We start from the raw sequence: 26659 nt of genomic DNA on the forward strand, positions 1-26659 counted from the left end.
GGTTATCATAGCTGCATACCTTGCAAGGATGATTGTTATGTTTGCTATGACAAAGCTTGTGTATGCATATGTTGAATTGATGTTGTGTTGAACAACTATCACCATCTGTTGTTGTGGCTGTGATATTGTGAAATTTGAGCAAGTAGGGATTGTGCGTCTTTCTTGGGTGAAAAGCCCTAAACCTCCGAAGGATATTTCAGCATTAAGCGGTGGTTGGCCAAGCTGGAATTTGGTCCTTGTTGGTATTTCCACATTAAGTGGTGGTTTGCCAAGCTGGAATTTGGGACTTGTTTGAGAGAAAATGTGCACTTAGTTGGACAGCTGCTATGTTGAAAAAAATGTGTAAAAGCATGCAATTTGGATGTTTTGTGATGCTTACTTTAGATGAAGATTTTGCTTTAAATAAAGAGTGCATACATGCACATTGCTCAGTATAAAAAGCTTGTTTATGCACCTTATGATTACACATGCATATAAGAAATCATATGTTAAAGTGTTGAAATCATTATTTGATTAAGGGGGATTTAAAAAAGCTGACTGAGTTTGTCGTTTCTCACCACATTCCTTAATAATTTCAGGTTTGAATTGAAGGAGAGCCACACCTATTCAGTTCTCCAAGAGACTGCCATTTTTGACATGTATTACGGTCTGGCAGGAAGACAATATGAATACCAAGCATATATCTGGTTGGCGATTATGCATGTAGACTAGGAAGTGTGAAAAAATTTTGTATGTAAAGTACAGCCCAATATAAAGGGCCTATCGCTAAAAGTAAAACATTTTTAGTTGTTCTATGAAATATATGTATATATCGTGTTTTCAACAAATGTTCAGCAAAATAAATTCTTGACTAGGCTTAGCGCCTACATCAAATTTTAGGTGGTCACGGCTGATACATGCCAAGAACAGGAACATGACAGAGAACAAGAGTCCTGTAGTGCTGTTATCTGTGCAGTAGCTGTCGTTGCTGATTCTTAGAGCTGCCATGTGGCTCCTGCTGTTTAGTAGTGCTGCCAGGTGTCATACCTAGTTTCAACATGCCCTATTTTTTTTTCCCTCTTTTTTCCCCAACTCTTATGTTGTTCATGTTTTAGCACATCCCTTATAATTTGCTTTCATCTTAGCCCCTCCTACCACAGTACCACCAATAAGTCAAATGGAATTTCCAATATCAATTAACACAACTCAATTAATAAACAACATGGCTAGTACGAACTTGTTTAATGCAAAACAAAGCAAGTCATGCTAATTTATCATAGTATACCTTTACCGTGGCACAAAGGATATGGATATCACATGTTTCCCTCGTCAGACACTTGTTCGGGTGAACAGCATACTATGACTATCTCGGAGGAAGAGTATTCAAGGTTCCTACAGTATCAAGCATCTCATTATACAGCGCATCTTTTGCTCAGAAGGGTAATCCTACAGTTTATATGTCATCCGGTATCTCTCCCACAGTCCCATTAGTCCTTGAATTATCGACTCTGCTGCTACTGACCATATGACAGGTGTAACCAACTTCTTTTCTATCCTCTAGTATCCTAAAAATCTACGTCAAGTTACCCTTACTAATGGGTCCACAATTATAATTAAAAGGATAGAACAGTAAATCCTGCTCCTCCATCTCTCTTTCTTCTGTCTTGTACCTTCCTAAGCCCCCTTTCAATCTCATGTCAGCTAGTAAGCTCACGAAGGCACTAAATTGTTCTATAACCTTCTTTCTAATTCTATGGTTATTTTCAAGATCTAATGACAAGGAATACAATTGGCAAAAGACGTGAAGCTCGTGGACTTTACTACTTTGAGTCGCTCTCTTTTTCCATTGCTTGCAAAGTCGTTGCTACACCACTTCAAATCCATTGTCATCTTGGTCATCCTTCCTTGGACAAATTAAAACAAATAGTTCCTACTCCTACCTTGAATTATGTGTCAAGTCTTGAGTGTGAGTCTTGTCATTCAAGGAAACACCATCGTGTTCCCTTTGCTTCCTAGGTCAACAAACAAGCAAATAATTCTTTCATGCTCGTCAATCTGATGTTTGAGGTCCTAGTTGTGCCACATCGAAATTGGGGCTTCAATACTTTGTTGCATTTGTCGATGACTACTCCAAGATGACTTGGTTGTAACTTGCATTTAATGAAAGATCGTTCTAAGTTGTTTAATAACTTTTGTGCCTTTTGTTCTCAAATCAAGATGCAGTTTGATAAGCCAATCAAGATACTTCATAGTGATAATGCTAAGGAGTACTTCAATACCCAATTCAATACATATATGACTAATTCTAGTATAATCCATCAGTCATCTTGTGCACACTCCACAGAAAAATGGAGTTGTAAAACGAAAAAATAGACACCGAAGTCAATCGTACCCTATTGTATCAAATGAATGTCCCTAAAGTTTTTTGGAGTGATTTTGTGCTCACTGCTTGCTTTCTCATTAATAAAACGCCATCCTCTATCCTTGGTGGTAAAATCATATATTCAATTATCTTCCTGCAGGCTCCTTTGTCCTCCCTTCCTCCTATATTCAGTTGTGTGTCTTTCGTCCATCAATTTACTCCATGATCCGATAAGTTGGATCCTTGTGGCATCAAATGTACTTTTTTGAGGTATTCCAACACTCAAAAGCAAGGTCTTAAATTTTGAATTTCAACTCAAATTCGAAGTTCCAAAAGTACGGAAATTTCGATTTCGATTTGAAAAAATAATGGAAATCAGTAGTAAAGCACAAAATTCTTTTATGAAGCTTTAGAAATGATTAATAGACATAATAAAAGTTTTAGGACCAATATATTACAAGTAAATACATCTATGTCGTGTATGAGGTGGAGAAGTTGTAATGTAATATGTGCATCAAACATATTTGTAAGATAATGTACATTAAACATATTTAGTGAATCATTTAGTACAAATGAAATTCATAAATCATTTAAATATTATTTATTATTGAAATAATGATAATTTAGACATGAATGGTTAAATAAAATGTTGTTATAAGTTTATTTTTCATATAATTTCAAAAGCACTTGTAATAATATTTTGCTTCAACAAAAATAAATAAAATAAATTAAGAGAGAAATTTCACTTCACTCCTAAATCTCTCATTTGAATTCTGAAGAAATTTCATTGCATAGTTCAAATTTCGACAAATTTTTCTAAAATTTTGAGATTTCAATAAATTTCGGATGATTCGTTGAGATTTCGATAGAAATTATGGAAGACGGAAATCGATTGCCATTTCGATTTCGAGAGTGACAGAAACAGGAAATTTCAACAATTTCGTGGAAATTTAAGACCATGCTCAAAAGGGATATCGATGTTATAGCCCTACTTTACATCAATCCTTTGTCTCTGCTGATGTCATCTCTTTTTAGTCTACACCACACTACTTTGATTCCTTGAGTTTAGTTTACCTTAATGAGTCCCTTCCTCCACCTTGCCTTCCACATCCTAACCTAATATTTGTGCCCAATCCCCTTACATTTTGATCCAGTTTGAGTACTTTTCACTGCTTGAATCATCCCAATAGGCATACACACAACGACTCAAGGGTGGAGAGCCTCCTCTAGCTTCCATTTCTATGCCTTTAGTTCCCCCATCAAATGATCCTATTTCCCAAGATGTTGATCATCCCATTGCTATTCAAAAAGTAGATGTAGTTGTACCCAACATCCAATCTTTAGTTTTATTTGTTATGATTTCTTGTCACCCTTATACGACTGTTTTGTTAGTACTTAGTCTTCTGTTACTTTTCAAAAACCTATTTTTGAATCCATGTCCCAATATGGGTGTAGGAATGCAATAATTGAAGAGATGCAAGCACTATAGGACAGTGATACTTAGGAGTTGGTACCTCTACCTCCTGATAAGTCTATGGTTGGTTGTGGGTGTATAGTGAATACTATGAAAGTCAATCCAAATTGTTTCATGGCTCGATTGGAAGCCCACCTTTTTTTCTAACGAATATGATTGGCTGTTGTTGGGTGTATACTATGAAAGTGAATCCAAATTGTCTTATGGCTCGATTGAAAGCCCCCCTTGTTACTAACGGATATACTCAATTGTATGGTTTAGATTATTCAAACACATTCCCTCTAGTTGCTAAACTTGCTTCAGCACATTTATTAATCTCCTTGGTCTCTACTTATCATTGGCCTCTACATCAGTCGGATGTGAAGAACGCTTTCCTACACAGTGATCTTTAGAAGAAGGTCTACATGGAGCAACCACCTGGGTTTGTTGCTCAAGGGAGTCAAGCCTGGTATGTCGGCTCAAGAAATTATAATATGATTTAAAATAGTCTCCAAGAGCATGGTTTGGTTGATTCAATGTTGTAGCACTTGAGTTTAGCCTCCAACAGTGTGCAGCAGATCACTCTATATTTTATCGTCATACTCCATCTGGCAGGATTTTGCTCATTGTGTATGTGAATGATATTGTGATTACTAAAGATGATGATCAAGGCATCCAAGATCTAAAGCTTTTTCTAAAAACTAAATTTCAAACTAAGGATTTGGGACCATTGAAGTACTTCTTGGGTATAGAAGTATCGAGATCTCTCATATGGGAACGGTCTTGTCACAGACAAAGTATGTTCTTGATATTTTAGATGAAATTGGGTTGTTGGGATCCATACCTACTGATATAACCATGGATCCCAACAATAAATTAGTGTTAGATATAGGGGATTTTGTTGCCCAACCCGGGATGGTACAAGAGACTTGCTGGAAAGTTGAATTTTCTCACAATGACTCGACCGGATATATCTTTCGCAATAAGTGTTGTAAGTCAGTTTCTCCATGAACAGAGAACAAGTCACTGGGATGCAGTAATTCGCATTTGAGATATCTCAAAGGTGCGCCAACAAGAAATCTCTTTATATAAAGATCAGGATCACACTCATATTCACGAATATACAAATGCAGATTGGGCTAGATCGCCTTACAATCGAAGATCCAAAGCTAGGTACTATCTTTTAATTGGTGGTCAAACAAATTGCGGTGACCAGGTCAAGTGTTAAGTTAGAGTATAGGGCTCTGACTCACACAACAAGTGAACTTGTTTGGTTGAAGAACATGTTAGAAGAATTGGTTTTTCCACATTCTCAGCCTATGGAGTTGATGTGTGATAATCAAGTTGCTATTCATAATGCCTTAAACCCGATCTTCCAAGAGCAAATGAAGCACATTGAAGTCCATTGCCACTTTGTTTGGGAGAAACTTGTACAAAAGCTCATTACAACCACGTATGTGAAATCTAATTTTCAGCTTGCTGATTTAATTACTAAAGCCTTGGGAGGTGCACATGTGAAATTCATTTGTAACAAGCTAGGAGCATTTGATATATATATATACACACACACACTCTACTTAAGACGGAGTGTTAATGGGTAATTTGCTCATTTAGCATTATTAGTATGTGTTAAGAGTTATGTTAGTAAGTATGAGTTAGTGAGGGTAATATGGTCACTGCAATTGTCCTTGACATATATTATAAATAGAGACATTACAACCACGTATGTGAAATCTAATTTTCAGCTTGCTGATTTAATTACTAAAGCCTTGGGAGGTGCACATGTGAAATTCATTTGTAACAAGCTAGGAGCATTTGATATATATATATACACACACACACTCTACTTAAGACGGAGTGTTAATGGGTAATTTGCTCATTTAGCATTATTAGTATGTGTTAAGAGTTATGTTAGTAAGTATGAGTTAGTGAGGGTAATATGGTCACTGCAATTGTCCTTGACATATATTATAAATAGAGAGAGACCTATCAATATGGTAAGGTCTTCCATTTTACGCAATTATGCAACAAATCCAAAGCACCAAACACATTCAAGGAGAACACCCATAACAATGCATAAAAAGAGGGAAGTAGCCCTGTCCCACATCAAATCAGTGGACAAATAACGATCACAGAAGATACAAGCATTTCTCTTGGTCCATATCACCCATAAGATAGCCAAAAGTGCACACCGCCATAATCTCCTAGCTTCCATTTCCCTCCCAAAAATTTCTAAAAGCAATCGAGAGAAAAGCCCCTGAAGTATTAGGACAAACCCAAAACTCATCAAATAAACCAAAAAGCTTGTTCCAGACTTCCAGAGATTCCAAGCACCAGCACAATCAGGAAACAAACGAACACTAGTCACATATTGGCAAAGAAAATTGCAAATTGGTGGTTTTGGTTTTTATTTTCGTTTTGGTAAAACGATTCTCCCCTAGCCCACTATATTCTCCCTCTCCTCTACATTTTTTATGACTTTTCTCCCTATATACTTCTTCTCTTGTTTTCTAATCTATAGAATAAAATTTCGCAAACTCACAAAAAATACATTCTAGCTGCTTATTTAACTATTAAAAAAAGCTTATTTATTTCAATTTAGTTATGTATAAGGAAGGGCATGAATCTCACTCCACATCTAAGCCAAAAGTTCAATTTTTCACATGCCTCTAGGCCCCAATGCCTTGCTAATGCTTTTTTGTTTTCATCATCTTTCAAGCTACAATTATTTGATACTTTCAACTGATGCACCATCTGAAAGGAACAAATCTAGTTGCTTAATAAGGGTGGATTTGGAATGTCATATGTTTTTCTGTTCTTTTGTTTCATAAAAATAAGCAACAAGTTTAGTTTATTTTCAATCATAGAGAAGTAAGAAACAACCATGACTATTATCAAAAACAGTAGGAAGCAACCTTTTTCAACTTTCTTTTATCAAAAAAAAAAATAAGAATAATAAAGAAAACCTTTTTCCCGATGCCACAATCTTCCCACTTTCAGCATGGTTTCAGGGAAAACAAAACAAAATGATTTTACCAAAACCAGTTTGCCAAAAACTAGAAACAACACAAAAAACATTTTTCGGGGGGAGGGGGCGGTTCATTGCTAACCTCAATGCTTTCACATGTTGTTAGTCTTGACCATATTTTTTCCCTATCTATAGCTCGCTGCAGCTGCCTCTGTACAAGATCCACCCAGAAAACAACCTCGTCTATCCGCCGGTCACTTTTTACTCCACCAGCTGCAGCACGAGGGCCGAAATGGACAAGAAATTCTCTGCATAGACCAATATCCTTTATGGAAAGATATGCTTGGCGTATAGGAACAAAATCCACCAGCATGTCCATCAATCTACCCGTTATATCTGGAATCATGGAGGAGAACTGTGAGCAAGAAATTTTTGTTGGGCCAAGCTTCGTGACTGCTGCCATGCAAGTCAATGCAAGCATGAGGAGTGATATATCACTTGGATTGCCAGAACTCAAGGATCCTTTGCCGCACCTAGAAGCAACACAAAAGTAACATAATATACCAATTTAATTTCAGAAACATCATGCAATTTTCAACTACGTGCACCAACTTACACAGCTGTGGCAGCAGTAAAGCGGGGATCCTTCTCAAAATAATTAACAAAAGTTGCCACCACAGCAGGGATTTGTTCAGACCAAAACCACTCATAAGCTTCAGGCTGCTTAGCTGATAAGCTATCTTTGATCATAATCTCCAATGGAGAAGAATGCCGTAATAAACTGCATTTTTATGTAACAATTAGATCATGAAGGTGCTATATCAAATCACATGAACATATTACTAAATTGCACCAAAAAAGGCAGATCAGGTAAGGAAGATAAATAGTCAAGCCCAAAAATAATTCAATAGTGAGAAAAAAAGGACAACTCGGTGATCCCTAATAACAAAGTTTGATGAAGAAAGAAATGAAAAGTAAATACTTTTCAAATGAAAAATATGGACAAAAAAAGCAAAACAACAATATGAAAAAGAAGATAGAGCATCTCACAGACAAGAAAAGGGAGAAGCAAAACTTGAGAGGACACACACCTTTGTACAGTATACGCACATACAAACAAGGAGAAACAAAACAAAAGTTCATTTGATTAAAACTAATAATGCATTGCTTTTGCCCTGGATTGAAATTGTTCGAGAAGTGCGTTGGCGTTGGGAAGAGTCTCAGCTGTTGCCTGAATAGCAGCAAGTGGTATAATTGACCTGGAAATGAAATCCTAATTCTTCTTTCTCTCTCACAGTGCATTATGTTTGTGTTAGATTAGGGTTCATTCAATCCAGATCCAAGGGAAGTTTTTCGATTTGAGATTGGATAAAGTGGGCGAGGTGTTCGCTCTGTTGATTCTTGGAAAAAATCAGGTGCATAACAGATGGATAAGATTATCATTAGGTGTGGTAAAATGGTTCTCCAAGGGATTGTCATCGTTCCTTGGGAGATTGAGTAGGGGTTTTTTAAGTTTTCCAACAGGCATTGTGACTTATTGGATGGTGATTCATGTGACAAGAGTAGAGGAATTTCTGGAGTTGCAACATGGCTGGAGATGTAAGAGATTTTCTGTTTTTACTCCTGGAGGGTCTGAAGGTGATGGGTGGATTCAATTTTTTTTTAGGAAGAATTTAGCACAATGGTGAAGTCTCTTCTTCCTGCTGCAAATGGTAAAGGTAGTGACAAAATTTGTGATGATCGCTCTTGGAGTCAGGTGGTCTCAGGAAGAATTAAATGTGCAGGAGACGGAAATCACCAACTAAGTAGTGCATTGGAGGCTGGTGTGTCGCCAGATAGTAAGCAGGTTTCAGGGAAGATGCAAGGGGAAGTTCTTGGTCTTTCATCACAGGAAGTGAACAAGGACTGATCGAAGTTGAAGATGGTTAGGTTATCAGATGAAGAGTCGAACGTTTCAGAGGAAGCTAGGACTTCCTCTGTGGAAGATGGGATGTTGAATGCTGGATGGTGTGGGCATGGGTATGTAATGAAGTTCAATTGGATGGTTCTTAAAAAAAAAAATTAGAAGGCACCACAGACTAGCAAGATTACAAAGTTCCATCAATTATGAAGGGAAGGGCTTAAAGAGATGTTTTCTGAAAAGAAAAAAATAGGGTTAGTGGTCCCTTTCTGTTTTATTTTTTTTTATTTTTTTATACTTTTAGTTTTGATTTTTGTTGTTTCTTCCTGCTTTGAGGATCTTCTGTCCTCTTCTGGGTTGTAATTCTCTCTTCTCTTTTTCATACTAAATTCCTTTTGCTATAAAAAATGATTATTTTGGACCTGGGCAAAAAATTTTATAAGAATGGGGATCTCATTTTGAATCACTGTTAAGCCAGTTTATTTGAAATGGCCCATGTTCAGTTTAAAGAAACCAATTTGGGCCTATTTAATGTAAAGGAGCATGATCCAATTGTTTCTCTGCTGGACCACCTTAATGAGCAGGTCTAAATCCAAATATTAGAGCCTAGAAGCAGAACAAGTTGAAGGCGAATCATCGAACCATTTTCCAGATTTTCAAGAGGTGCACGTAATTGATCAATCTTCTGAGCAGAATCAAGATGCTAATCCGATAGTACGCTGCTCGTCTTCAAAGCAAGTATGTGGTGACCAAGAGGGTTAAAGCAGTAGCTTCGGGAATAGACGAGGGATTGAGGTGGATTTATAAAGGTTAATATAAAAAAAATCAGCATATTTAGTTGATGATTCTGCTTTCTTAGAGGCCGAGTTTTCTCCAGTAAACGAGAGGATAATCATTGGGCTGTCTTCTAAGGATGAAAACGAGGAAGGTTCCTTGGTAAAAAAAAAATGTGGAAGAGCTGATTTTTCAGAAGAGCATTTCTGGCAAGAGGGTTATTGAAAGGAAAAAAATGAAGTGGGTGCATTTCGGACAATGGTAATGAAGGCATTAGTAGTTTTGAATGTGAAGGGGTTTGATGATGGCCGAGATTCGGGATCAGCAGGGCTGCACATCTTATTCTTCTTCTGATCATCTTGGGAATTTAAGGTATGTGCTGCCACCTCCATTGGAAGGATTGGAGAGGATTAGTATTTTTGAAAATGAAGGTACGGTTAATAAGCAAATGGATAATATTGGAATTTTCCCCACCCCAGTTTTGGTAAGGATTTTCAAGTTCAGCTTTTGATGGATAAACGGAAACTACGACTGTCCGATTGAGGAGGGAATGAAGTTCGGCTTGGTAAATCTAAAGAAGGGTCAGAGGGAATTAGCAAATTTGAAGTGAATTTACACTGGGAAAAACTTGAAGAGCAGTTCTCAACAGCATGCTACCAACAGAACCAATAATGGAAATGGTAGTCCTAAATATAAATAATATGGTCATTGCTAAACAGATCTGTTTACAGCAATGTTTTAAAAATCTAAGGCATAATGCAAGGCATTTTAGTCCTAATTAGGCAAGCTGTGGGCCTAAATATGTTAAGGCAAACGATTATAAGAACTTTTTTTTATATAAAACTACACAAATAAATTACACATAATTTTTTTTTTTTTTTAAATTGATAATAAAAAAGGCACATTTTTATTTTTATTTTTTTTTGTTTTGGCTTTTTGTTTCTTCTTGCTTTGAGGATCTCTTGTCCTCTTCTAGGATGTAATTTCTCTCTTCTCTCTTTCTTAATAAATTTCTTTTGCTATCAAAACAAAACAAAACAAAAAAGTCCACTCAAAAAAAATTAAAAACATAAATAAAATAAAATAAATAAGAAAACAAGAATTGAAAAACAATAAAAAATAAAAAACATAAATAAAATTGTAAAATAAGAAAACAAGAATTGAAAAACAATAAACAAAAAGTACAATTAACCAAGCACTAAATTTGCTGGCTCCCTTAGACCCTTCTTCACTTGGCACCGACCCCCATCAAAGTGCACTTTGATTCCTCCAGCATCACACATTTTCTTTTTTGAGAACAAAAGAAGAAATTTCATTGATAAGAGAAGAATTTACAAAAAGGAGAAAAAGATATCTCCTGTCAAAATTCTGGAATAATCCAAAATAAATAAATTAATCAAACAATAAACTAAAAATAAATAATAACCAGAGCAGAAGATTCCTCCATTCTTGGTGAACCTCCGAAAAGCTAACTCGCATAGAGCAGCCAAAACCATCACACCATAAAGAGGCCACGTATTGTACCTTCTCCCACACTGACTGCCAATTCAATTTTCTGCCTAAAAAAATCCGTGCATTATGCTCCAACCACAATCCCCATAAGACTGCAAAAGTTCCGCATTTCCAAAAAGCAGCCCTCTCCTTCCTTTACCAAACCCCTCAAAAGAAATAGGCAATAATATTCCACCAACGCCAGGCAGACCCAAGATTCCCCCATCATGTCAAATAATTTATTCCAGATTCTCCAAGCAAAATCACAGTGTAAAGATAGATGAGGTGGCATTTCAAAATTCAAATAACATAAAATGTCTCTTGATCTGCAACAGGTTATTAGCAGTGATTTTATTAAGCACACTCAACCAGATGAAAGCCTTAATTTTTTGGGGAGCTTTGGCCTTCCAAATAAATTAATACAGGGGAAAAAAAAAAAACACCACCAAATGATCCAACACCCAAGACCAAGTATCCCTAGCTGAAGAAAGATGACAATTTTTCAATAACGACAGAAAGGATGAAAGTTCCAGCAGCTCTCTATCGTTAAGAGATCTTCCGAAATGGAAGTTCCAAGATATCAGAGGGCTACCCAAGTCAACCACGAAGAAAGAAATCATATTATCTGGCCTTGATCAAACTAAAGAGACAAGGAAAAGATGTGGCAAGAACATCATTCCCCAACCATGGATCTTTCCAAAATCAAATCCAAGAACCCCTCCCTTCCACAAATTTAATGCGAGGAGTACAAAGAGATAAATTTGAGAAATAGATTCCAAAGAACATTGCAAACTAACATTGGTAACCCACCCTTTCTCGCCCAAACCATACTTACTTCTAATCACACTGCCAAAGGGAATGATCTTCTAGGGGAAAACACATAACCACTTAGCTAAAAGGGCAATATTCTTTGACACCAAATTTCCAAGACCCAGCCCTCCCTCCAATTTAGACCTACTCCCAACCTTACTAAATGATCCCTTAAACCCCCAACTCCAAACCACGAGAAATCCCTCATAATTTTCTCAATCTAGTTAACAGCCCCCATTGGAATCCTAAAAACAACAAAAAAACAAAAAATATAACATAATACTCCACAAGAACAACTGGAGAGAGAGCTGGAGCTTAAGCAATCCCAATCCCATAAAATTCATTAAAAACCATAAGCAAGTCAGCCTTAACCACCTCCCAACAATCTTGGAAGAAAGTCATATTAAAACCATCAGGTCTTGGAGCTTTATCCCTCTCCATCCCAAAAATCGTGGCTCTCACTTCCTCTTCCTCAAAAGGTCTCTCCAACCAAACCACCTCCTCACCAAACAAAGGGTCTCAATCTAATCCTTCAACCATTGGTCTAAATCCATCCTCCTGAGTACAAATTAGATTAGAATTCAGTGATTTCATAAGCAATCTAACTCTGATCAAAGACAATGAGCCCCCTATCCACTTCCAACTCCCTAATCAAATTCTTCCTCCTTTTCCCATTAGCTATCCTATGAAAAAAAATATAGAATTAAAATCACCATCTTTAACCCATTTAAGCTTCATTTTCTACCTCTAACTTCTCATTTCCTCGAAAATCACCTCCTCCAATTCATTCTTCAAAAATACTCTTCTCATCTCTTCCTCCCACAAGTGAATACTATCTTCTTCCTTCCTAACTTAGCCAACTCTCCTAAAATACAAGCTTCTAAACCTTAAATCTCCGAACACCTCCCTACTCCATTATTTCAACTTCTTTTTTTAACCTCTTCAATTTTTTAACGAATCTAAAACCTTCCCGCCCCTCTCCACATCCTCATTCCAAGAATTCCTAACTAAGAACTGAAATGAATCATGATCCAACCACATATTTTCAAACCTAAAAGGAGTAGGACCGCAAGCAGCCTTCCTCGATTCCAACATGATGGGAAATTAGTTAGGAGTGGGCCTGGGTAAAATAGATAGAGTGAGATTAGGGAACTCACCCTACCACTCCATACAAAAAAGGAATCTATCAAGCTTACTTGCCACCGCTCTAGCACCTCCAACTGACCACGTAAAATTAGCATCATTAAGGGGGAAATCTCTAAAATCACAATCCCTAATAAAGAATTCAAAAATCAGCATAGTAGCAGTAATTCTATCACCCATTTTCTTCTCTTAAGGAAACCTCACAATATTAAGATCACCTCCCACAATCAAATTAGGAGCATAAAAGCCAAGCACATAACAATGTTCATCCTAAAAAGAGCTCCTAAGGGTTGGTCTAGAAGGACCATACACCGATGATATCCACCACTGGCCCTAGCTTTTTACTTCTACTGAGATGGAAAGGGAGGAAAACCCTACGAGACTATCCACTTTAACAATAGAGCGAGTGTCCAACAGCACAAAAATACCAACCATTGACCCTCGAGAAAGTACAAAGACCCAATCCCTCTAACAAACCCCCCCCCCCCCCCTAAAATCAACATTCTCAAGTTTAGTCTCTTGAATCAAAACAATATCAAGAAAATATCTAAGTAAGACCTCTTTAATTAACCCTACCCCCCCCCCCCACCCCTTTTCTAAAATCTCCTAGCCCATAAACATCCAACTAACAATTTTTATAATTTCACTCATTTCCCTCCCTTCCTAACTCCCTTTCCTCCCCCATAATTGGTAGAAGAAACCAGGTTCTTAATTTTTTTCTAAACCTTCTTTTTTTCCGCTCGTAAGTTCAAGGGTTCACTAGCAATTTCACCTCGACCCCTATTGGACTAATCACTTTCAAACCAAAGTCCTCAAGAAGTTCATTTGGATCTGGAATGTCTCTCACACTACTCCCTAGGCCAATACCAGAGGCGCTACCCCTGAATGAACCCTCCCTATGGCATAAAGTGTTAGAAGAAATAACAACTTGAACAGGAAGGGGAAGAATACCTTTTCTAGATTTCTAGGAATTTGGACCGACCATAGGAATAACTGCTTCTTCATTAATACCACCACCACCCCCCCCCCCCAAAAAAAAAATTACCGAAGGACTATCAACAAAGTCCATCATGTCAAAGTCAGGCTCAGAGCTTATCAATCAATTCTTTCGTCTAGTTAAAATTGTGTTTAATGTCATTTGTATCCCCTTGCGTAATTTGAGAGAACAATTGAGCACTCTTCCCCATACAACTTTATAGTTTGTGAGTGGCCATCACACTACCCCAAGGCTTCCATTCCCTCACTTTCAGAGCTTTTCTCCATAAGTTGTGCAAAGGCATTCTCTTCATACAAATCTAAATCAGCTCTCAACTAATCCACCAACAATTCCTTCTCAAAATCAAAAAAGCTACTAGAGTCATCTTCCATATTGGATATCTCCTCTTCAACCCCACTAATCAAAATATCTTCAACTCTCTGCCCATCATCCCCTTTGACTCCTTTGCCTTTCCCACCCCCTAAGTACGATGTAAGAACTACATCCTCTCCGCTCTTTGGAGTCTCAAACTCCCTTCCTGGTTCCTCTCCAACTAAGTTGAAAATAGTCGTGGGTCAATAACACGCAACACATTTCTAAGATTCTCCTCCATCACCTTCAAGACTAAACACGGTGCCTTTAAAACCTCTCCATTCAATTTAACTTGAGAGCTTTGCTCGACCTCCCTTCCTAACTTTCCCCCCAACTCCAATCCACCAAGCTTAGCCATCAAGCCACTAGAAAAGACACCTAAATCATTAAGTCTTAGTCTCCTTTCCTTAAAGCCAAAAGGTCTTGAATCCTCCTCCTGAATTAGATACAATACCACAATATTTTTACCCTTTTCAATCCATCTCCTAACAGCCATTCTTGGCCCATTATATATAGGCCCAAGTCTACAATCCCCAATACCAACGTTTGAAAAGGATATACTTCCCAAATTGCCCAAAAATTCTCCTTTCCTTTACCGAAAGCTCTCTGACAACTTCGGAGAATGAGGGGTTATCCAAGAGCCTCTAAAAAACATGTTGTGGGATCCTTCAAGGTCAATAGAAAACTTCATCAAGGCTTCCAGAAACTTATGCCATCCTTCATTCTAATTCCCCATTGGGATATGAAGTGCTTGCTTTTGAACTCCAAAAGACCACATCTTATTACAAATAAACCTGCCCCCTCTCATTAATCCTGAGCTCTATATGAATCCTACCTCCTCTTCTTAAAAAAGCACCACCCCCCCCCCCCCCCCAGTTCCCATTTGCTGCCCCTATAGGACACGAACAAATCACCCCCAAGGATCTCAAGATCCATAAGAACTCCTTTGTCAGTGAGTTAAAAGAGAAGAATGTCCCTACAAATTCAAACAACATGAAATATGTACTATTCAAGCAATTAGCATTAAAAATTTCCCTCTCAATCTTCAAAATAGCATGTCCACTTGTCTCCACCCCTTCCCCATAACCACGTAGGATATACAGCAGGAAAAATTCGTGTGCCAATAGACGAGGGAACCCGACCAGACAACAAGTAATGAACAACAAACGAACAGAAATCAAATATCAAGCCACACTCAATAGAAGACCATCAGCAAATAATCAATCAACAAAGTCAAATAGACGAAGTTCTTCCCTGTACTGATAACACCATTGCACCCCCAAGTCTTATATATTCTGTAGTCCCAAAGAAAATTCTCATTGATATAGGCTCCCTTCTAGAAATACTTAGATCTTTGGTGAAGTTCAAATAGCTAGGAGAGATTCAAGTAGGCTCTGCAGGTCCAAGATGATTGTTGTTGTGGTCTATTGAGAAGAAAGCCTCCCGAGAGCCTTCTGAACCGTAGGGAAGAGAGCCTCTAGAAGTGGTCCGTGGGGAAGAAAGGCTTGCAAGAGCATAGTAGTGATTAGCGAGAGTAGGAGCACACTTTGTCGAATATGAAGTCTTTGTCACTAGTGAAGTCGCAAGGGCAGTCTCTATCACTAGTGAAGTCGCAAAAGAAATCTAATAGCTAAAGTCGAACAAGCACTCTCTGTTGCTAATGGAGTCGAACAAACCCTAAAGATCAAGGATAACTTGCCACTTACGAGAGTCTATACGAGGGATTATCGGTATTCATTTGATAGATTACTGCAGATATGTTGGGGCCTAGATTCGATTTATGATCTAGGGCATCAGAGTAAAAGAGTTTTAGGCCTAAAGATTTAAAAAGAAAATGTTTGAAGAAGCTTGCCATGCTCGCTATCACGAAGGAGGGCGACATCAAGGAGAGAGCATGTAGTTATGAACGTCACATGTGAAAGTTTCTAATAAGTATACGAGGCCACACTCCTAATAGACAGGTCAAAATGTTGCATACTAGCAGTAACTCTCCCTTCTCCCTTTTCTTCTCCTCTGGAAATCATACTACATTCAAATCCTCTCCCACCACCCGCCTAAGGGAACAAACACAAAACATAATCTCATCCTAGAATGTACTCCTGAGAGTAGGCCTAGGTGGACCATGCACTAAGGAAATCCACCATTTACCCCTCCTTTTTCACTTCAAAAGAACAAAAAAAGGGAAAGGAAGCCCATTAAATTAACCATTTTTTATATAGATCAAGAGTCCCACGTAATAAGACCACCACCTAAAGCACCTCAAGATGGAAAAATGTCCCACACCCTACACCAACCACCCCAAATACTCCTAATAATCCCTCGATCAATCATCTCCAACTTAGTTTCCTGAATAATGACAATGTTCGGGGAGTATTTAGAAAAAACTTCCTTGATTAGACTCCTCTTCCTAACTCCCCCTAAACCTCTCACATTCTAATTGATAATCTTCATAGCTTAACACACTTACCACCTTTCCCAAGCTCCTAACCACCCTTATAATTATAAGAGACCAAATTTTTTAATTCTTTCTAAACTTCCTTTCTCTCTTGCAGGTCATGGGGCTCAGACCCAACTTCACCTCCTTACCTAAGGGATCCACTAGTTTCAGGCCTAAATCTTCTAGGAGTTTTTGTGAGTCTTTTAAGTCCCTCTCAACTTCCTCGCAGCTAAATCCACAACCCTCTCCCCTAGAAGAAACCTCCCTTTGGAATAAAGCATTAGAAACATGATAAGTCTAAGCTGGAAGGGGAAGGATACCATTACTAGTTTTATAGGAACACAAATCACCCGAAAAAGCATCTATCTTTACAATATTGTCCTCACCCCCCACCCCCCCACCCCCCACCAACCAAGGGAAGAGCATTCAAATTATCAACAAGAGGAGAACCAAGCTCGGGGTTGGAAGGGAAAGAACCCCTTTTCATTTAAGGCAATCAAGTGGCTTGAAAAATGATTAACATGATATTTACCTTCCAATGTACACTCATGATTCTGACTTGACATGCTAGCTCCATTTGCTGCGAGGTGTTACTGCAGAGTTCATTCTGTCTTAAACCATTCAAATCAACATTCCCAAACGCTCTTTCAAAAAGTTGAAATAAATTGCTCTTGTTTGCAAGATCAAACTTACATCTTAACTAATCAACTAATAGTTCTTTCTTAAATTTGCAAATGCTGCTCATATCATCCTCCTCGTCATATGAAGAACGAATTTTTTTCCTCTTCAACATTAGTCTTCTGATTCTCCTTTGAACCTGTTTTTCCAAGATAAGATAGGAAATTCGAATTATGATTGGGTTCCTACAAGCCAATCTAAGTGCTTCTGATTAAATTTGGGTTTTCCTCCCTATTATAAGAAGTACCAACAATTTCTAAGCAATTCCTAGTTATCCCGCCTACACTGTTGTTGCTTGTATGCTTCAGCCCAACATTACAAATAAGCCCATCAAGACCCTGATTGCCTCTCTCCACCCTCAATTCTAGTAAAATTCATGTTGTCAATGTAAGCACACCTACCAGCCTCATTAAGAGGGAGCCCTTTTTTCTCAATCCATATTAATTTTGACATTTTAGGCCCATCTGACTTGGGCCTCTAGACATCAGGTCCTCCTATTTCGAGCCCTTTAAACCCATCCCAATTTATAGATTTTGAAAAATCCCCCTCAACTGTAATGGTTTTAATTAAAGGAACCAAATTAGGAAATAAAACCTCTGGATCCCTATGCTTTCGAACTTCGTCATTCCTTTCCCTGGTCTCCTTTGCCAAAGCAGCCTTGTCTATGTTGGCAAAAGGGGGGCTTGCTAGGGGTTCACCTTGCGTTGTGTCTATTTCCCCTTCCCTTTGTATGTTCCACAACCCACAATCTTGACATCTTAGTCTCCCCTCGAAACTATTTGCTTCAATTTGGCTAATCTTCGACAATTCCAATAGAGCTATAAGTAAGGACTTCCATCCCATAAACTTTTCCCCTCCTAGAATTCTAATGTCTGACCACCTCTTTCCACTAATGTCCTTCTTTTGCAAGAGAAAATTACCCCTCTCGTACAAAAGAGGCCTTAAGTTAATTGTCCCTCCATCTCTAAAATGGATGGAACTCCTCTGCCCACCTCTATGCCTCCCAGCCCTTCGCATAGAAACTCATCACCTTCATCACCCAGATAAAGTGATCTTTCTTTAGCACAATGAAGAAAACATGCCACCCAGCATTAGTGATACCAAATGTCAAAGAGTCTATCTGAATCATGCTAAACACCTTCCTATCAATTTTAACAAAGGAAAATTCTACCATCTCTGAACCCCATGTCTCGATTTCAACAAAAAACTGTGAAAGAAGAAAAAAAGGGCACTCTGGTATGAGGCAAGAAGGATGTGCGAATTGACTAGGGCTAGGGCTACGCATTATTGTTCCCGTGCGATTATAGTTTGGATTGAGGTAATCAAAAAGGTCTAGTGTCAAGAGGTTTTAAGTGGGAAAGAAGAAAACTCTGGAAGTAACTGAGAAGAGCTGATCTCAATGAAGTCAAAGTCGTCAATTTCCAAAACAAACTAGGGAACAAAGGGAATCGATATTCAATCTCAATGACTAATCAAGTGGCAAGCAGCACTAGTGGAGAGTTATCAACAAAGGACGTGAAGTTTTTGCAAGGTGACAGCCAACTCACCGAATGAAGAGGCAAGAAAGGAGGCCATCGAGGTTTGGGTTTAGTGACTAAATGGTGCAGCAACGAAAGATTGAGAAAGGACGATTCTGAAGAATAGGAGGGTCATAGAAACAAAGGATGAGGAGAATCGCCATAGAAGTCGGAGAGAGAGCCTCCTCAGTATTTGATCCAGGGTTCTCCTATAGAAACTCATTTTGGATACTCCTATTAAATTCATCAACCACTAATGCAAAAAATGAAGACTCTCCAACATCACAAATTTTTAAATCCAGTTCATCCGTCATATCTTCTAAATCCTTCCTAGAAATCACCTCCACTAGTGTACGTGAAATTCCATCCTTGCGTTGCAATTCATTATCCAATCCATTGTTTTCAAAAATAGGAACCCCTTCCAATCCTTCCAACGGGGCTGGATGAACATATATATTTAAAAAATATATATATTAGTACAAATCATGCTCATGATCCAAGTGCAACTCTTGATTTTTTTAGGAAAGGTCTAGGACTCTAAGATCAAAAGTTAAGAGTTTCACTCATTAAGAGCAGTCCTTAATCCTTTCATACATACATATGATTAATTCTGCCAGCCCTCATTTACAAACAAAAAATCTAACTAAAAATTCAAAAATCCAAAACACCCAAGCATCAATTGAAAAGCACAGAAAGCATATCTTTTATGCAAATGTATTAGCCTTACTATATTATGTGTCCTACTATACCATGCATTTTCCTTCCAAGAGTTTGGCATTTTAGACTATGCCTTGAGTGCATGTCCTGTGCTAAGGAGAGCCTCAAAGCAAGCCTTGATTGCTCCTTTCAAAACATTGATTTGTATTTTGTAAATGTTAGATTACCATTTCACCTAAGTTGTTGGGTTGTTGTCCAACAATGAATATCAAGCCTTAACACTCACCCACACGTACAACTCGATAGCTTGTGGAGAGATAGTAAACGATAAATAACACACATTAAATTGAATATAATAATTTTTTAAATGCCACATAATAAGCACAGGCAACAAGACTAGAAGCTAGGATGTCTTGGTAACCAACTTTGATACCATGTCAGATCACCACTTTACCTTAAAGCTTAAACTATTAGGTTGTGGGCCAATAATGTATAACCCAGCTCTAACAATAAATTTATCAGAAATAATCAATCAATTTCTAAACTGGACTAATGCAATTGCTAGCACAAAACAATAAATTTATTGGACGAAGGGCAGATGCTCCATACATATAGAAATTTGAAACTTGAAAGTGAATGAGCAACACAAGATTTAGTTTGAGATGTATATAAGATTTAGTACCTTCTCTGGACAAAAACATTTATATCCCTATCCCTTCTGTCACCTCGAGAAGAAATTTCACTGGCTGCTTGCAACAAAGAATACACAGAAGCCTGAGATTTTTATGAACAATTAGATAGCATGAATAACATTGAGAATCAAAATGACAAAAAACTGATTGGAAAAAAACACAACAGGAATATCAGTGTAAATCATAACAATTCAAAGAATTTTTTTCCCATATAACAAATAAAAATTCTAGAATCCAATTAATCACGTTGAGTAGTAGCATCTTAGATGAAATTTCAGCACCAATAGTAGTAATGTATCAGAGAACAACTGCACCAAAGGCAGAATACCACAGGGGTGGTCTTTCCACTCTTTTGAAGAGAATGTAAGCTTTGGTGGGAGGAATTAATTATGAAAAATAAGGAAAAAAAAAACATTTTCCATGACTGACAAATTCATTAAAAAAAAAAAAAGTTAAGGGTGCCTCAACCATTTGAAAAATAAAATTATAATATTGTGTTGCTCGCTGTGGAGGTAATAGGGGTGATACAAGAAATGATGGCAACCGAGGACTATTAATTGTTAGATTACTACTTCACCTAAAAGCTTAAGCTGTTAGGTTGTGAGTCAACAATGTATATCAAGCTCTAACACTCCCCAACATGTGCAGCCTGATGGCACATGAAAAGATAATCAAACAATAAATAACACCCGTTCCATGGAATACAATCATTTTCAAATCATACACAATACATGCAGGTAACAAGACTAGAACTCTAGAACTGGGGACCTTTTGGTAACCAACTCTGATGCCATGTTTGATTACCACTTTATCTAAAAGCTTAAGCTATTAGGTTGGGGACCAACAATGTAAATCAAGCTTTAGCAGTAACGAAGGCACTACAGTGGCAAACCTTATTCCAAACAATCTTAGTGGCTGCCCTAGTAAGTACACACTGTTGGTGATCTGGTGGTGATAATTATCCTACTTCATAGTGGTGAGAGAGAGAGAGAGAGAGAGAGAGGAGAATGAAGCAATGCAAGACATAACCGATGTGACTGCCTCACTCTATTTAGGATAAAACAATATACACAGTAGACATAATATCCCTCAGACATTACCCTTTGACCTACACTCTTCAACACTCGCCTTGAGCTGGACCATATATAATCTGTTCCCAGCTTGTTACATACATATAACCGGCACACCTCCTACAGGCTTCAAGAATAAATCTGCTAGTTAAAGGACGTCCCTGGGCCACAAGGCTCCCTGCTTTGTGAGGGTAGGGGGAAGGTTGTCACAGTGTACACAGCCTCACCCCTGCTTTCATGCAGAGAGGTTGTTTCCTTGGACTTGAACCTATGACCAGTCACAAAGGAGAAACCTTACCATTTGATCCAAGACCCGCCCTCAATAAATCTGCTAGTTGATCCTCTAAATTCATGAGCAGCGCAAACAAGTTTCCCTAAAAGTTTCTCTCTGATATAGTGACTATTAATTTCAATATGCTCTGTCCTTACGGAATTCCGGATTTGAAGCAATATGGAAAGGAGCTTGATTATCCCATTTAACTCCATATGTGACAATTGTGGAAACTCAACCTCCACCAACATATTCTTCAATGATTAACTCACTAGCATGAGCCACAGCTTTATATTCAGATTGTGCACTAGATTGTGCAACTGCTAGTTGCTTCTTACTCTTTTAAGACATCAAATTTTCACCTAAAAAACACAATACATATAATAGATCTTCTATAAGATGGAAATACAGCTGAGTCTACATCTATATCGTTCGGTTAAAGTATGACCATAATTCTAATTTTCTTTTTCTTTTTTTTTTTCTCCTATTGATCAAAAAAGAAGAGGTTTTATTACGGACATCAAGAAGTACAAGAAGGAACATAAGAAATCTTCCTTAAAAGATATAAGAACTTAATTCTAATATAATAGTCTTTGACTTGGTGCAACTTTACCTCAAGATGTGCATAACTGCATTCTAAGGACTAATGAGGTAAGTCTAAGAACTGACAAATCGCACTGTGAACAAATGCAATGCCTTTTCTGGTAATTGTATAATAGTCTGGTACGCAGCTACTTGGTATCAATTCAACATCATCCACTATCAACTTAATGCTAGGGTCCATAGGTGTATGGGCCTAGATTGTTACATTCTGGTTTCCCTCAACAAATCCAATACACATCTACAATAAAACAATTCCCAAATGAGAATTATAAGACCCTAAGGTTTTATCATAGGGAAATTGGGGAGGATGGAAAATAGAAAGAGAAAATAGGGTTGATCGCTTCAAGGGGATCTGCCTCCAAATTAGCCAAAGACTGTTAATTGTGTTGTTGCTTTAATGAAAAATCCCCGTAGGGTGTTATATATATAGGGTAGGGAACCCTACTCTTATTAGAAATGTAAAATATTCCAATCTAAGTCCTCAATGCACTCAATCCTAATTGATTTGGGAATCCTAACACATTAAATAAAAATTCCAACATTAAATAGACTCCCAATTGACTAGGGAATCATAACACAATAATTAAAAATCCCCAAATGATTTGGGAACCATAAGATTAAATAGAAATCCCAACTGATCTAGGAATCCTAACACATTAATAGAAATCCCAATTGATTTGGGAATCCTAACAATCCTACCTCCTTCCAATTAGCCTTGTCCTCAAGGCTGAGCAGCAATAAGAGAATCTCTCCTTCAAGGATTGAAAACATTCCCAAGTTGCATCTTTAGCTGGTAAATGAGACTAGTGAACTAAAACTTCTGTGATGCCTCGACTTCTACATTTGACCACTAGATGATCCAAAATTGCTTGTGGCTGCACTTGAACCTCGCCAGTAGGTGCAATATCAAGCAAATGGTACTACACAGTAACTTGCTACTCTAACTTTTTTCCAAGGCAAGAGACATGAGAAAATCATATGTACCTTAGAACCTCTTTGTAAGCTAATGTCCAAGGTATTCCACATGCGATCGAGCAAAGTTGCATTTAGATTTATTGACAAATGGATGATGCTCTCAAAGAGTGGTGAGTATAGTTCGCAAATGACATAGATAATCTTCAGGAGATAAGCTACATATCAGGATATCATCAACAAATATGAGAAATAACTTACGTAGGTAAGGTCGACAAATGTCATTCATGAAACTTTGAAAGGTCAAAGGCGCATTGGTTAACCTAGAAGGCATAAACAAGAACTCATAATTGTCATCATGAGTTCTAAAAGCAGTCTTCTTAATGTCATCTTCATGTGCCTACATCTAGTGATAGCTTGATCTCAAGTCGAGTTTGGTGAATTGCTAGGCACCTCCCAACTCATCTAACAATTCATCCACAACAGGGATAGGATATTTATCCTTCGTGGAGTTCTTGTTTAGTGCTCAATAAAAAATACACATTCGCCAAGAGCCATCCTTCTTCTACACTAATAATACAGGAGAAGGATATGTATTGACACTCAGTTGAATTATGCCAACATCTAACATTTCTTTCACTATCTTCTCTACTTCTGTTTTATGAATATAAGGATAGCAATAAGGACGGACATTAGTATGGACACTACTTGGCAATATAGGAATGCAGTGATTATGTGTTTGCTAAGGTGGCAATCCATGTGGATCCACAAATAGGTCAAGAAATTCTGAAATAAGAGATTCTAGCCCTTCATTCTGGCCAAATGTTGTAACTCCTCTTATGCTCAAAATTGTACTAGACAACCATGTCGCTCCTTTTTAATGAGCTTCTCTATAAGATGGCTCGAAACTATAGTGACATTTACCACAACATTGTCTTCAAGAGTCACTCTCTGCCTATTCACAATGAACTTCATAACCAGTTTAGAATAATTTCAAACTATATCATCTAAAGTCCTTAGTCATTCAATGCCCAAAACCACTTCATAATCTTCGAACACTTGCTTTGACATGTCAAGGCCCTTCCATCTGCAACCTTCAAATCAAACTTTTCACATTACTCAATAGGATACGTGATGCAGGGTCAGCATCAAGGTTCTGCAGCCATGGAGAAATTAGAAGAGAGGAAGGAAGGGAAGGGAAGGAGAGAGGAGATACTAGGGGAAAACTTATGTTCAATTCAATTCAAATTCATCAGCAACTACCTACATCATGGCTTTCACACGCTATTTATAAAGAAAGCTTTTAAACACATGAAATTACACACACTCTCTTAAAACTACATTGCATTACAAACATACCCCTAGAATACACAATTACTACAAACAAGCCCCCAACATAAATAATCCTAGTACAAGCGAACTACACACACATACTTAAACAACTAACTAACTAAGCACATTTGGGTTTTGGACCCAATAAACCATTCACCCTATACTTCGACACAAGCCTCCGAATTGGGTCAAAATGATCCATCCAAATAGCCGCTCTCACCCTACATCAATTCCCTCCTTCCAAAAAAGAACTCAATGAAAGTACCAAGGAGTCCATCACCACGTATAAAGTCATCTCATTTCATAAGAAAGGAACCAGCAAGATGCTTCAACTTGGTGAGTGGAAGAATTCGTGACAGCAAAAGAATTTGTGATGGCATCAACTTATACTTCTTGTTGTCAATGGAGAAGGAATAAGAATTCTCATATCCACCATGCTTCGCCTTCCTATCAAATAACCATGGTCGGCCCAAAAGGATATGACAAATTTTGAGATGAAGGATATCACATTGTACTGTCTCCAAAATGGAAGCAATCTTGAAGGCAAGTAAGCAGCGATCATGGACCTTCAAGTTGGTATTATTCACCGAAGCAATTTTGTATGGTTTGGGATAAGGCTCAATTTCCAAATTTAACTTATTCACAACTTCTTTAGAAACTACATTTGTGTAACTACTAGGATCAACAACCAAGTACAAAGTTGTTTTTGGCATATCACTTTTGAGTTTCGAAGATGTTGGTCCACCCCCAATCCTCTGTCTCTTTAAGCTTGTGGGAAGAGGGCATATGTCAAAGCACTAAATAGGTTCTCAAATTGCCATCATCATCTAAGTCACTTTGAATTTCTGTTTAAGCTTCAACTACTTGAGTATCATCATCATCTTCTTCTTCCTTTTCTGCAACAACCATGAATTGGTAGGACATTGTGCAGCTCGATGTCCAAAACCTTGACACTTAAAGCATTTGAGTAATGAATGGCTCTTAGAAGTTGTTCCAAAATGCTCAAGAGTCTCCCAAAAGGTATTAGTCTAAACACCTTTACCCAATTGCTCAACTATCTTCTCTCGTATAACTCCACTAGTACTCTTCTCAAACCAAAGGGCTAATGAAGCTCTAGGAGGATTGTGTTGCATGTCCTCCTCAATTTGCGTGGCAGCCTTGCTGCATCCCCAACTGTGATGAGACGAAATGCAGCAAGTTTGGAGGCAATAGCAGGCTTCAACCCCTTTTTGTACAAAGCTATCATAACGTCCTCTTTCCATTCTATATCTGCACGAGTAGCCAAACGATAGAATCTACTAGTGTACTCCATCACTCTCTTTTCTTCTTGCTTCAAATCAAAGAGCTGGAGATAAACACACTGCTGATAATTAAAAGGCAAAAATTGCTCCTGCATCACTCGCTTCATCTCATTCCACGTTGTAATCTCACCAAATCTCCTTCTAAAGATCTCCCTTTGTTTAATCCACCAAATTCGAGCAGTTCCCTTCAATTTTGACTCAGAAAAGTACAATTTTCTAGCCTCATTCATGTCATACCATCAGAAATAGTACTCCAAAGAATACACCCAGTCATCAAATTCATCAGGAGAAACATCACCACTAAAATCTGAGACTTCTAGTTTAATTCCCTTACTCGAATGATTATTTCGGGCTTCATACAACTCAAAAGCATGAGGGAAAGCAGCTATCCCACCATCTTGTTTGGTAGGACCGTAGGAAATTCCATGGGCCTTTTACCTAAGGCCGCAACTTCGATTGTTAACCTATTCAAAGCACCAATAATAATCTCCAAAGCATTTTCCATATTTTGCACCCTACCGGACAACAACTCCACCTTTGGAGACAATTCAACATTGGTCACCATGATGCAATTATATGAAGCAAATCAAAAACTTCACTTTCAATTATTTAAGAACAATCATCAAGTCACCTTTAATCTTGACTATCGCGCAGAAATGAAACAAATTCACCAGGAAAACTCACAAATTACAGCAATAAAACCTGATCTATGATGCTGGCAGCAGCAATTTCTTGCTTCTAGTAGCAAATTATCACACTACTTGCACAATTTCAAGTTAGGAACCAAAATATCATGTTGCAAATCAAAATATAATGAGAAAACCAATTTCTCCCAATTCTGGCAGCAGGAGAGGAGTCTGGCAGAAGCTCACTCGCAATCGCCGACATGTGGAGCACGTGAATTGCCAGCGACGACTTTACGGCAGTGATTTTTGGGGAAAAGGAAGATCAAGGAATGGAA

The 26659-nt window shown here is 37.9% G+C and overlaps 1 protein-coding gene across 1 annotated transcript in view; it reads right to left on the bottom strand.

Annotated features, from left to right (window-relative positions):
• LOC131163965 (uncharacterized) overlaps positions 1–26659 on the bottom strand; it is a 119846-nt gene that overhangs the window by 76811 nt on the left and 16376 nt on the right. The window contains exons 3-5 of the mRNA XM_058120833.1: positions 20200–20291; positions 7379–7543; positions 6905–7295 (exon numbers count right to left, since the gene is read on the bottom strand). Of these exons, the coding sequence (XP_057976816.1) occupies positions 6905–7295; positions 7379–7543; positions 20200–20291 (648 nt within the window). The remainder of the gene's footprint in view (positions 1–6904; positions 7296–7378; positions 7544–20199; positions 20292–26659) is intronic.

The sequence above is a fragment of the Malania oleifera genome, chromosome 1 (assembly GCF_029873635.1).
Source record: "Malania oleifera isolate guangnan ecotype guangnan chromosome 1, ASM2987363v1, whole genome shotgun sequence".
In the NCBI taxonomy this organism is placed as follows: Eukaryota; Viridiplantae; Streptophyta; class Magnoliopsida; order Santalales; family Ximeniaceae; genus Malania; species Malania oleifera.